The 13,712-nt window shown below is 47.7% G+C and overlaps 1 protein-coding gene across 1 annotated transcript in view; it reads right to left on the minus strand.

Moving 5' to 3' along the window:
• Positions 1–1,908: 1,908 nt before the first annotated feature.
• The window catches only part of EFCAB2 (EF-hand calcium binding domain 2), a 139,249-nt gene continuing 127,445 nt past the window's right edge, over positions 1,909–13,712 (minus strand). The window contains exon 7 of the mRNA XM_032242200.1: positions 1,909–2,447. Within this exon, the coding sequence (XP_032098091.1) occupies positions 2,200–2,447 (248 nt within the window). The 3' untranslated portion in view covers positions 1,909–2,199. The remainder of the gene's footprint in view (positions 2,448–13,712) is intronic.

The raw sequence follows: 13,712 nt of genomic DNA on the forward strand, positions 1-13,712 counted from the left end.
CAATTATTTATTTTAGTCAAATATTCAACTTAAAAATCATTCAGCGTGGGCACTCCTGAAAATATCAGAATCATCTTGGCCCCCTCGCTGTCTGCCGTTTGCCTGCTGCATGGTACAGCTACTCACACACACACTGCGGTCAGCCAGATGACCACGGAAAAGCACATCCCCGCGTCTGTCGTGCGTTTCCACTCACTTTCGGGTTCTCGATTGCCCTGTGTTTCCTCTTTCATATGTTCTCATTGACCCATTCATTTTCCTTTTTTTTGCAAAACAAAACAGAAAGCAAGAAAAGAACTCTACATTTTATCCAATAGTCCTAAGAAATTTTCCCTGTAGAGAATGGCGTTTAAGTCAAAACAAGGGTTGAATACGGGCACCCAATCAGTTCATCACTTAGGGCTGCAGTAAGAAATGCCAAAGGCCAGTGTGGTGGCTCACGCCTGTAATCCCAACACTTTGGGACGCCGAGGCAGGAGGATCACGAGGTCAGGAGTTCAAGATCACCCTGGCCAACATGGTGAAACACTGTCTCTACTAAAAATACCGTACAACAATTAGCTGGCCATGGTGGCACACACCTGTAATCCCAGCTACTCAGGAGGCTGAGGCAGGAAAATCGTCTGAACCCAGGAGGAGGAGGCTGCAGTGAGCCGAGATCGCACTGCTGCACTCCAGCCTGGGCAACAGAGCAAGACTCCATCTCAAAAAAAAAAAAAAAAAAAAAAGAAAGAAAGAAACGCCACAGACTGGGTGGCTTCAACAACAAACATTTGTCCCCCGCAGTCGAGGCTGGACACCCACCTTCAAGACGCTAGCACGGTCAGTTCTGGCGAGAACCTGCTTCTGGGTTGAAGACCATGACCTTTTCCCCATATCCTCACATGGTGGAAAGAGCTAGCTGGGTCTCCAGCCTCTTCTTATAAAGGCACTAATCCCATCCATGAGGGTTCCACTCTCAGCCTAACCACCTCCCAAAGGCCCCACCTCCAAATACTGTCAGTGGAATTAGGAGTTCAGCATAGGAATTCCGGGGGGGGCACATTCAGTCCATGGGGCCCCTGTACCTGTGAATGTGATCTGACTTGGAAACCGGGTTTTGTAGATGAAATTAAGTTGAGGATCTCGAGTTAAGATCATCCTGGACTTAGGGTGGGCCCTAACTCCAGTGACCAGTGTCCTTAAGAGAAAGAAGGGGGAGACTGGAGATGCACAGACACCGAGGAGACATGCGGGAGGAAAGGTCCATGAAGGCAGAGGCAGGGACTGGAGGGACGCGGCTGGAGTGACACTGCTCCAAGCCGAGGAACGCCAGGGCCAGCACTAGCTGGAGAGGCGATGGGGGCGGGATGAGGGATCCTTCCCTAGGACCTAGGGGAGAGCACGGCCCTGCTGCCACCTGGATGTTGGATCTGTCTTGAGCCATCACATTTATGGCAACTCATCCTGGCAGCCTTGGGGAACGAATGCATTAACCCACTGCGTCGGTGAGCAAAATAATACCCTGACTCGTGTCCTGAGGCAGCCTCCCACCCAGCCTCCTGCCTATTAGACCCTACCTCTCATTCCTTTTTTATTTTTATTTGTTTGAGGCAGGGTCTCACTCTGTTGCTCAGCCTAGAGTGCAGTGGTGTGATCATGGCTCACTACAGCCTTGACCTCGGGGGCTCACGCGATCCTCCCATCTCAGCCTCTCAAGTAGCTGGAACTACAGGTGCGTGCCACCCTGCTCAGCTACTTTTTGTCTTTTTTTTGTAAAGACGGGGTTTCACCATGTTGCCCATGCTGGTCTCAAACTCCTGGGTTCAAGCGATCCTCCTGCCTCAGCCTCCCAGAGCACCAGGATTACAGGTGTAAGCCCCAGAGCCCGGCCTCTCCTTCCTTTTCATCCTCCCCCTCCCCTCTCTTCCTGGGCTTTCCTCCCTCAGGCCTGCTGCGTTTCGTCCCTTCCATTTTCTTTCTGCTTCTTTTTCCCAACTTCTCCCTCATCATGCTGGGGGGCTCCTGGGCTCCGTGCCACGCCCCTGGAAGTCCCCCATCATGAATGCAGGATTCATGCCTCATACTTCACCGTGGGAGAGCAGAAACCTCTCACTTGAAGCAAAAGGCACTGAAAATAAGCACATAGCTGTGCACCTGTCACTACCGCGTCCCAGCGGGCTTCCACCCCACCCCCGGCCCCACCATCTTCTTGCTCGTTCAGGTCACTGTGTCCTCTGACACCCAGTCATCGTCATCATTTCCTACATGCATTTCTGTTGCTCTTCTGAGAATTCTGATTTTCCAAAGCAGAAAGGGCACATCATCTTTCCAGAGCCTGGATGGTGCAGGCACTGACGTGCTGGGGGAGGCCACAGTGTGACAAGGACGGCGGGGGGAAGGGGAGAGTGTGTCACCCCGCTTTCTACCAACCTTCAGCAGCGGGGAGTGAGCAGAGGAGACAGAACCTGGGAGGAAGAAGAGATTTCCAGTTACCTCCTTCCTGGTCCCTTCACTGGAGCCTGTTACTCCTCTGCTGCTGGGGCCTCTGTGTTTCTCCCAGAGCCAGGAAAGAGCTTAGTGAATAAAGAACGAGGTGTCCTAGCAGTGCATGGAAGATGTCCATGACAGTGAATGTGAAGAAGGGTCCTGGAGAATGTCCACGGCAGCCCTGCAGGAGAATGTCCATGGTAGCCCCAAGGGAGAATGTCCACGGCAGCCCCATGGGAGAATGTCCATATCAGCCCTGCAGATGATCATACCACTGCGCTCCAGCCTGGGTGACAGAGGGAGACCCCATCTCTACAAAAATTTAAAAATTAAAAAAAAAAAAACTTTATTAAAGAAATACATGTGCAAATAATATCCAAAGGCTTATTTTCAAAAGTCCCCTGTCCCAGCTGACACCCACACCTGTCCTCCTCCCTTCTGAGGCCACCAGTTTGAGCTTTTTGAGGTATTCACCTCTGCTTTTCTAAATGCGCTTGCTCTGCTCTTTCTTGACGGATCCATCTGAGACATCAGCTCTTTGCCCTGTGCTGTGGTGCATCAGCTGAGCTCTTACCCACCACACTCCCTGCTCCTCCTCCTCCCAACAAGACACTAATACAAATAGGAAGTGGCTCTTATTTCTGGGGCTCTCACTAGGCATCAGGCACTGTCACATTCTGACAGGGCTCCACACTCCCTCCCTCTGGTTCCTCCCTCGAAGTCACCTTCACAGGGTCCGTCCCTCTCCACGCCCTCTGAAGGACGGGGCACCCGGGCTCAGTCCTCCGACCTCTCTTCTCTCCCTGCCAGCCCTTGGTGGTCTCACCAGTCTCGTGGTTCTGCATATCCTGCCTGTGCTGACGGCTCCAAGTCCCACCTCCAGCCCTGACCCCAGGCCTGCAGAAGACAGAAGCAGCATGGTGTCCTGCGGTCAGGATGGGGCTGGCAGATGGAAGTCCTCGTCTAGAGCTGGCCCTGCCACCTCCCGGGAGTGTGGCCTCTTCACTTCTCCAACTCTAAACATTATGCCTTCTCTGCACAAACGCTCTTTCTGCCCTGTGGATTTACTATGAGAATCAAGTCATGGTGAGGGTTTTGTAAGTGTAAAAGCCTTACTTTAGTGGAAATGGTTGTTATTTCTTTTTGATTTTCAAGAGGAGCTCTTGCTCTGCAGCCCAAAGCTGGTGCGCGGCTGTGCTCATGCAGCCGAACTCCTGGGCTCCAGGGATCCTCCCGCCTCATCCTTCCAAGTACAGAGTATGGGTGTGTGCCACTACCCCTGGCTAAATTGGCTAAATTTTTTTTTTAACTTTTTGGTAGAGACAAGGTCTTGTCTCGTTACCCAGGCTGGTCTCAAACTCCTGGCCTCAATGATCTTTTCACCTCAGCCTCCCGAAGTGCTAAGATGACACACAGGAGCCACCGTGCCCAGCCTGTTATTCTTTCTTTTTGTACTCCTCCACACTTCCTTTTTTCTCTCTTCATCTTTACCGTTCGGTCCTTTGCGATCAGCATTTACTTCACAGCCGTTTACTGAGCAGCTACTATGTGGCAGGCACTGTGGGAGATGCACGCAGGGCTCTTGCTTGCACGGGGTTACAGCCTCACTTCCCAAAGGCCCTGGGTGTGCCTTGGTCTTTGTTTTCCTCTCCACTTTGTTTTTCTAATTTTTTTTTTTTTTTTTTGAGATGGAGTTTCATTCTCGTTGCTCAAGCTGGAGTGCAGTGTTGTGACCTCGGCTCACTGCAACTTCTGCGTCCCAGGTTCAAGCGATTCTGCTGCCTCAGCCTCCCGAGTACCTGGGCCTATAGGTGCCCGTCACCATTCCTGGCTAATTTCAAGACTGTTGTTTCATGACTAGGGATGGAAGTTTGTTTCCTGGTGACAAATCTCTGCAAGGCAAAGTCCCTGGGCCGCCTCTGCCTTCGTGAGGATATGAGGAGAGGGGCTGCCTGAAAATGAAGCCAACTCAAAGAAAGAGATCCGAGAGCGGGGTTCTGATGGTGGCCTCTGAGCCCTGGATCCAGCTGCGTCTGAAGCTCTGTCCGCGTTGGGACGGTTCTGTTGCATATAAGCCAGTTAATTCCCTTTACGGGTTGTGCTTTCTGCTAGCTGGAACAGCAGCGATCCCACCTATGGCCAGAGGAGACTCTTCTAAAGTACTAAGACTGCAAGTACACCTCACTATTTCCCTATTGTATCACGTGTTTCTTTGTTACAGGTTTACACAAAAGGGCATAAAACTTCCTGAAAATTCTGCCTACATAACATTTGTATGAGTTTCATAATTAATACAAATATACAAAGGTTTCAAATCTAAAGAAATTAAGGAGAAATGTAGTTGACCAAAATAATGTTGAACTGTATTTGCCCTAAGTATTTTACAAATAGAAGTCTATGCTTGAGAAACCCAGATGAGCCTGGCTTAACCCATTCCTGCCAACACCGCTGCCGCCCAGGTTTTGGAAAAGGCCAGGGCTCTGACTGTTGGAGGCTCCAGTGGATTGCAAGTCAAAGCGGGCCACGCCTAACACTGCTGTTAGCTGCTTATCTGCCCCAATTGCATTTTCCACATTATTCACGTACCAGCCCCAGGTGCCTTCCCAGCCAAGAAATTAGCTCACAAGCTCTTCACTTCAGGTGCTAAGTGACAGGTGTCTCTGTATCTGAAGTGGAAATTATAGCAATCGCTGAAAATGGCGCAATCACTGCTTGGGTATACAAGAGACACCCAAAAGAAAATGTTTGAAAAATGCTGAAAATAAAAGGACAAGAAATATTGTGTCGCACTCACGCAACACAGTACTCCGCAGACATGGAAACAGATGAGGTCGTCACATTCACGCAACACAGTACTCCGCAGACACGGAAACAGATGAGGTCGTCGCACTCACGCGACACAGTACTCCGCAGACACGGAAACAGATGAGGTCGTCACATTCACGCAACACATTACTCCGCAGACACGGAAACAGATGAGGTCGTCGCATTCACGCAACACAGTACTCCGCAGACACGGAAACAGATGAGGTGGGTATTTATACATTCAGGAACAGAACCTACGGGGCGTGTTCCTCAGTGAGAAAAGTGTGATGCGTAGAGATCCCTGAAGGGAACACAAAGGAAGCTACCTGTTCACAACAGGATTCCCTGGAATTGGTGCACTCAGGAGAGAGGGGTCCAAGTGGTTGTGCAACACGTTTATAAAGAAAAATTAGGGCCAGGCGCAGTGGCTCATGTCTGTAATCCCAGAACCTTGGGAAGCTGAGGCGGACGGATCACCTGAAGTCAGGAGTTCGGGACCAGCCTGGCCAACATGGTGAAACCCCTCTCTACTAAAATTGCAAAAATTAGCTGGGTGTGGTGGTGTGTGCTTGTAATCCCAGCTACTCAGGAGGCTGAAGAAGGAGAATTGCTTGAACCCGGGATATGGAGGTTGCAGTGAGCCAAGATCACACCACTGCACCCCAGCCTGGGCAACAGAGCAAGACTCCATCTCAAAAAGAAATTCTGAAGAAAAAAAGAAAAATTGGTTTTTCCTCTATGAGCCTTTATACCTTTTGAGTTTTGTACCATGTACATTTTGTTCATTCAAAAAACAAATTAGGTAAGCTTTTTTTTCTCTTCACATGTTTCAGATTATGGTCATCTATCTTATTTTAACTACATGGCCAACAGCCTCTACCTGATGCCCCAGCATCCACTGGGTTCAGTTCCTTATTCTTCTTAGACAGGAGCACAGCGGCGTAATCATGGCTCACCGCAGCCACCTGCCTTAGCCTCCCATGTAGCTGGGACTGCAGGTGTGATACCCAGCTTTTTGCCAGCTATAACTGACTCTCCTTTCCCTGACTAAAAGCTGCTCAGGCTTTACGTTAGCCTTTTTGAGCTGACCAGACTCCATCTTGGCTTCTGCATTTTAGTAACCTTCTCCCCACTAAGCATATAACTATAGTATAAAGCAAGGTCAGGCTGACTCTGGGCACCCAGAAATGCCTTTGTTGATAAAAGGCTGAGTGAAGTGGGATCAGCAAAGCCTGGAAATGCAGCAGCAGTGAGCACCCAGAGCCCCCTCATCTCTAAGTTGTGTGTCTTTCATGACAGCTGTACTCCTCACACCTGGCACTGTTTTATTTCTTATGTATCGGTTTTTTCTTTTGACTTTTTGCTTACTCTGCCTGCTTTTATAAAAACTTTGTGTCAGCTAGTCCCCCTTCCTGTTAAAACTAGTGTATAAAGACCACCTAACTTTTTCTTTGGGGCCGAGAGAATTTTGGGCGTTAGCCACTCTCAGTCGCTGGCTTAATAAACGACTCATAATTCATTCTCAGGGTGTGGCACATTCCTTGACTCGCTCAGGTACAACACAGGTATGCATCATCATGCCCAGCTACTTTAAAAATTTTTTGCAGAGACAGGGTCTCACTTTGTTGCCCAGACTGGTCTCGAACTCCTGGCCTCAAGCTAACCTCCTGCCTCAGCCTCCCAAAATGCTGGGATTTACAGGCATGAGCCACCATGCCAGGTTCAGTTCCTTAATGGTTACTTTTGTTACAAAAAAAAAAAAAAAAAAAACTGACAGTTCTCCAGTTTCCTGTATTTTGCTCACTGATGAAAGAATTTGGGGTTAACCAACCCTTAAGGTTGCATTTCATTTCATATTCGCACTTCTTTATTATTACGATCATTAGAAGTGAGAAATTATTTTACTGATAATCATGAATATGCCTTGGTCAAGAGTTCACACCTTTTTTTTCTGATTAATTAGAAGTACTTACTTTAATAAACTGTAAACCTACCCATGATTTCCACTCTTGCTATTAATGGTTCTAACAAACTGGAATTTTCCCGCCCTCAAATAATAGCCAAGGCATGGGCTGGGCTCTACCAGCATCTCACAACCACCAGCAGCCAGACAATTCCCAAGTCCCTGCAGCCTTGGCCCTGCCCCATCACCAAGAATGAGTGAATCACTCCCCTCTCCCTAGCTGACGAGCTTGCCAGCTGTCCCATGCAAGCAAACTTCTCTCTTTACAGAATGTCTGCCAGAAATCAAAGCATTTCATTAACTGTTATCATTATTTTACAGCATGTAGCATTTCCCAACAAAGGTTTCTCACTAGCTTTTAAAATGCTCTACAAGGTGATACATGGGGTTCTCCCAGTTCTCCAAAGGAAGCTACAGGGGCAAACTTCCATAGCATTCAGGAAGCCAAGACTTCACCTGGCCCCTGCACCAGCCACGCCCAGCGCACCTGTCCTTATGTTGCTCCTGGCTACCTCTCTTTCCTTCAAGATTCACTCATGGTGTCATGGAAGGGACTGGGCTGCCATTTCAATCTCAAAACGCACCCTAGGGCTAGGGTTTGTTCTAACTCTCCCTCATCTGTTTCTCAGGGTAGATCTTAAAGATTTTCGACCCTAGGGCCTTTCAGTTCTCAGTATTATTTAAGTGTGCAGGAGGTCAGACGGGGATGGCCCATCCCATAGCTTTGAAATTATTCAAAGTTGAGTAACGTAATTCCCAGGGAGCCTAACAGAGGGTTTTGTTTAAGTAAACATCCCACAGCCTGACAGTCATCATTTCCCATTTTTAGCATATTTTTTAATTTATTGGAGACAGAGTCTCGCCCTGTCACCCTGCCTGGAGTGCAGTGGCACAATCTTGGCTCACTGCAACCTCTGCCTCCCGGGTCCAAGCAAGTCTCGTGCCTCAGCCTCCCAAGCAGCTGGGACTACAGGCGTGCGCCACCATACTTGGCTAATTTGTGTATTTTTAGTAGAGATGAGGTTTTGCCATGTTGGCCAGGCTGGTCTTAAACTCCTGGCCTCAAGTGATCCATTTGCCTTGGCCTCCCAAAGTGCTGGGATTACAGGCATGAGCCACCATGCCCACTCTGAAGCATATTTAAACCTAAGTGGATATGTGAGGTCAGGGGCCAGGCACGGTGGTGCGTGCCTGTAATCCCACCTACTTGGGAGGCTGAGGCAGGAGAATCACTGGAACCCAGGAGGCAGAGGTTGCAGTGAGCACAGATGGTGTCGCTGCACTCCAGCCTGGGCAACAGAGCAAGACTCTGTCTCAAAAAAAAAAAAAGAGAGAGAGAGAGAGAAGGAAACCAGACTTAATAACAATAATCTGAATTCAAATTGCTTAACCCTGGATATCTTCGGGCGCTTCTCAATACTGGTGAAAAGAATGAAGAAAAACAACAATTTTCTTTGCAGGGCTTACAGGCTTTTGCATGGATATTTCTGAATGTCAGATAAAATCATTGCTGGCTTTCTAAGTATTAACCATAGAAGAGAGATAAAAACAAAATATTTTGTACTACGCAGCATGCAAGAGAGAGCTAAGGAGCCCGGATTTTATTACACAGACCTTCCATGTATTTTGTTGATAAAATATTTCTATAAGACCAGTCTTTATGCTACTTCGACAACATTAATCTTTGTGTCTATAGTTTAAGACAAACAAACAGGTTTTAGCCACATACTCAAGGTGGCTGAAAGCCTGACAAAAAATAAATAACAATTTAATATATATGGTATAAAATACAAACAAGAAATCTCGGGACTTTCCTCTTGCCCTGGAGAATTTGTTCTGACGCCTGGGTCTGTTTGGTGAGGCCTCGCCAGCTGGCTCTTGAGGCTCTGTGCTCTCGCAGAGGCCACCTCCAGCGGAGACTTCCTGTTTGTCCTTCAAGACACAGCTCAGATGCCACCTCCTAATTTCTAGACTCCTCAAGCCAGAGTTCTTTTTTTTTTTTTTTTTTTCCTTTTAGAGGCCAGGTCTCACTCCGTTGCCCAGGCTGGTGGGCAGTGACTCCATCAAGGCTCGCTGCAGCCTCTGACTTTTGGGCTCAGGCGATCCTCCCAAGCAGCCTTCACTTCAGCCTCCCAAGTAGTTAGGATGCAGGTATAAGTAACCACACCTGGCTACTTTTATTTATTTATTTTGTACAGATAGAGTCTTGAGGCCAGGGAGTGGCTCATGCCTGTAATCCTAGCACTTTGAGAGGCTGAGACAGGTAGATCACTTGAGGCCAGGGTTCGAGATGAGTCTGGCCAAGATGGTAAAACCCCATCTCTACTAAAAATACAAAAACAGCAGCCAGGCAGCACCTATAATCCCAGCTACTCAGGAGACTGAGGCAGGAGGATCACTTGAACCCAGGAGGCAGAGGCTGCAGTGACCCGAGATCACGCCACTGCACTCCAGCCTAGGCAACGGGGCAAGACCCAGTCTCAAAAAAAAAAAAAAAAAAGAGAGATAGGATCTCGTTCTGTTGCCCAGGCTGGTCTCAAATTCCTGGCCTCAAGGAACCCTCCCGCCTCAGCCTCCCACCGTGCTGGGATGACAAGTATGAGCCAGGGCACCAGGCCAGGGTTGTGGTTTTGTTGTCTGTGCTGTTTGCCCATCAGCAGCGCTCGGTCCATCACTCTGCCCTGGCATTGGCCATCGGTGTGTGATCTGCCTGTTCACACGTCCCCCTCCCTCACTAGACAGCCCACCCCATGAGGGCAGGCGCTGGGCATGATGGCTCTTGAGCCCTGCTACATAGCTTGCTGTGCCATGTGCAAGGAAGGCACTTACTGATGAACAAATACATGAATGACAGTGATTGAAAGAATGAGGGAGTCCTACACGTCAGAGCTGGAAAACTGAGCTGAGGTGAGAAACTATTAGTCCATTGTCACCGGGTTCCCTGAACACTTCTCAATTGAAAAGAGCACCTTCCCAAAGGGACAGCCACTCCTGAGGATGCAGGAAGAAACACTCTTCCCTCCCCATTGCCAAAGAGCGGGCTATACGTGCATGCGTGCGTGCGTGCGTGCGTGTGTGTGTGTGTGTGTGTGTATTTTTTTTTTTAATAAATAACTTAAGGCTGGAGGGTGGCTCATGCCTATAATCCTAGCACTTAGAGGGGCTGAGACAGGAAGATCGCTTGAACTCAGGAGTTTGAGACTAGTCTGGGCAACATGGCGAACCCTGTCTCTACAAAAATTAGCCGGGCATAGTGGCGTGCCTATAGTCCTAGCTACTTGGGAGGCTGGGGCAGGAAAACTGCTTGATCTGGGGAGGTCGAGGCTGCATGAGCCGAGATCATGGCACTGTACTCCAGCCTGGATGACGGAACGAGACCCTGTCTCAAAATGAATAAATAAAAAAATAATTTAAATCCTTTGATTAACATCATTTCTGTTTAATATGCTTTTAAGAAATAAAAAATTCTGCCATATTTCACCAAGTGAACAGGCAGGCTGCTCATGCATCGCTGAATTTCCACTTGAGCGAGTCCTCAGCCCGACACGAACACAGGCAGGAACCGGCTGCTGGCCAGCTCTTGGCTTTGCATGGTGGTGTCCCAGGTATGTCGTACATGAAGGAATCTGGGGACAACTTAGGAAGACAATTTTTTAAAAAAAAACCCCAGTGAGGCCTAAGCTACCGGGGAGGGACTTGGTAGCAGCCCCCAAGCGATGGCATGATAGAAACCGCATCTTCTTTGTGCATGCTTTTACAATGAATTGCTTCCTTTTCCTTTTCACTTCTGTGAAAAATAAAATGTAACAGAACAAAATCAACTCTCTTTTACTTCCAGACTAGACGTCACAGTGTACCAGTGGTTGTCACAGCAGTGACAAATGCCAGCCGTGGGCCGTGGAGTCGGGCAGGTCTGAGTTTGGAGCCTCATGTCATCACTTGTCTGTCAGTATCATGCCCTTAATCTCTGTATGTGTCAGCTTTTCGAATAAACTGGGGATAACTGCCATAACTGTAAGCTTCTTGTTCTGGTGGGGACTAAATGAGATCACGTGAGTCAAGTGCCAAGTGTGGTGTGTGGCACAGGAGAGATGCTTAATGACTGTTAGGTGTTAATGTTATTATTGTTATTGCTCTAATATACTTCCGGCACTCATTCCTGATCTCATATTTGAACATGTTAGTGTTCATACTGTATGCTCACAGTGGCATATTAATTTTAGATTAGAAATTACCTATTTTCTGTAGTCAGCTCCTCCTCCTACTCCATTTTTTCCCAGGAGCTGCTGTTCCAGGCAATAACCACGTCTTCAACTTTTTTTTTTCTCGAGATGGAGTCTCGTTCCATCATCCAGGCTGGAGTGCAGTGTCATGATCTCGGCTTACTGCAATCTCTGCCTTCTGGGTTCAAGCAATTCTCCTTTCTCAGCCTCCAGAGTAGCTGGGACTATAGGCACGCGCCACCACACCCCGCTAATTTTTTTATATTTTTAGTAGACACAGGGTTTCACCTTGTTGGTCAGGCTGGTCTTGAACTCCTGACCTCAGGTGATCCATCTGCTTCTGCCTCCCAAAGTGCTGGGATTTCAAGCATGAACCACCACACCCGGCCCATGTTTTCAACTTTTATATTTCCCATAGTGCTTGGTACAGTGCAGAGCAAACAGTGGGCCTTATAAAATGCTGCTGAGTTGAATAATGAAAAGACAACAGAGTACCGAGTACTGTGAGGATATAGTCTGTACTCTAGACATGCACGACCTGTGGTCAGCAACCTCCACTAATTGACTTAGGATCACTGAAAGCAACTCTTACAAAAACTCTTACTAGCTTTTCTCAGAATCTTTATAAAAGGGTACCTGGAAGCCTCATCAAACTGGCATTTTAATGGTGTCTTATTTGGCTGACTCACCTATAAGACACTGTGATAAGCTCTTCAAGGGGAAAAACTTATTGCAAGTTTGGAAGCATAGCAGAATAAGCAAACGTATTCTTTAAGGACCAAGGTAAGGTGTATCCTGTTTTTAAAAACATAAGATCTTATTATAAGAATCACACTCAAGGCTGGGCACAGTGTCTCATGCCTGCAATCCCAGCACTTTGGGAGGCCAAGGCAGGCGGATCACCTGAGGTCAGAAGTTTGACACCAGCCTGCCCAACATGGTGAAACCCTGTCTCTACTAAAAATAAAAAAAAATAGCTGAGTGTGGTGGCCAGCACCTATAATCCCAGCTACTTAAGAGACTGAGGCAGAAGAATCATTTGAACCCGGGAGGCGGAGGTTGCAGTGAGGCAAGATTACGCCACTGCACTCCAGCCTGGGTGACAGAGTGAGACCCTGTCTCCAAAAAAAAAAAAAAAAAAAAAAAAGAATCACGCTTAAAATAGTATGAGGGGCCAGGTGCAGTGGCTCACGCCTGTGATCCCAACACTTTGGGAGGCTAAGGCAGGTGGATCACTTCAAGTCAGGAGTTCGAGACCAACCTGGCCAACAAGGTGAAACCACTGTCTCTACTAAAAATACAAAAATTACCTGGGCATGGTGGTGGGCACCTGTAATCCCAGCTACTTGGGAGGCTGAGGCAGGAGAATTGATTGAACCCAGGAGACAGAAGCTGCAGTGAGCCGAGATCGTGCCAGTGCACTCCAGCCTGGAAGACAGAGTAGACTCCCTCTCAAAAAGAAAAAAAAAACAATAGTATGAAGGAAGAATGGGAGTTATTGTTTCAGGGGTATGGAGTTTCCATGTGGAATGGGAAGGTTCTAGAGGTGGGTCAGCGTGATGGCTGCATAACAATGTGAATTTCCTTAATGCCGTCGGACTAGATGCATGAAAGTCGTTAAAACGGTAAAGTTGATGTTATGTATATTCCACCGCAGTTAGATAAAAGTATAAAGAAGTTTAAACGTCATCTGCTTTCACACATCCCTCTAAGCATATGAACATATACAGAGTACAATTTTCAATAAGCTTTTCTCACTCAGCGGTATTATTTCTTTTTTAAGCTCCAATAATCTTAAGGGTAACCTTAAATGAAATAAGTAAAGGAATAAGGATCATCCATAAAAAACAAACAACATCTTCCAGATTATCTTTTTTCCTGAGACAGGGTCTTGTTCTGTCGCCCAAGCCAGAGTGCAGTAGAGCGGACACTGCCCACCATAGCCTTGAGCTCCCAGGCTCAGGTGATCCTCCGGCCGCAGCCTGCAGAGGAGCTGGGACCACAGGTGTGTGCCACACCCAGCTGATTTTATTTACTTATTTATTTATTTATTTATTTATTTTTATTTTTTTCTGAGACAGAGTCTCACCCCATCACCCAGGCTGGAGTCAGTGATGCGATCTGCACGCACTACAATCCCCGCCTCCTGGGTGCAACAATTCTCCTGCCTCAGCCTGCTGAGTAGCTGGGATTATAGGTGCATACCAGCACACCTGGCTAATTTTTTGTATGTTTAGTAGAGATGGGGTTTT

Source organism: Sapajus apella, unplaced genomic scaffold (assembly GCF_009761245.1).
Source record: "Sapajus apella isolate SASKATOON/1434 unplaced genomic scaffold, GSC_monkey_1.0 scaffold49, whole genome shotgun sequence".
Classification (NCBI taxonomy): domain Eukaryota; kingdom Metazoa; phylum Chordata; class Mammalia; order Primates; family Cebidae; genus Sapajus; species Sapajus apella.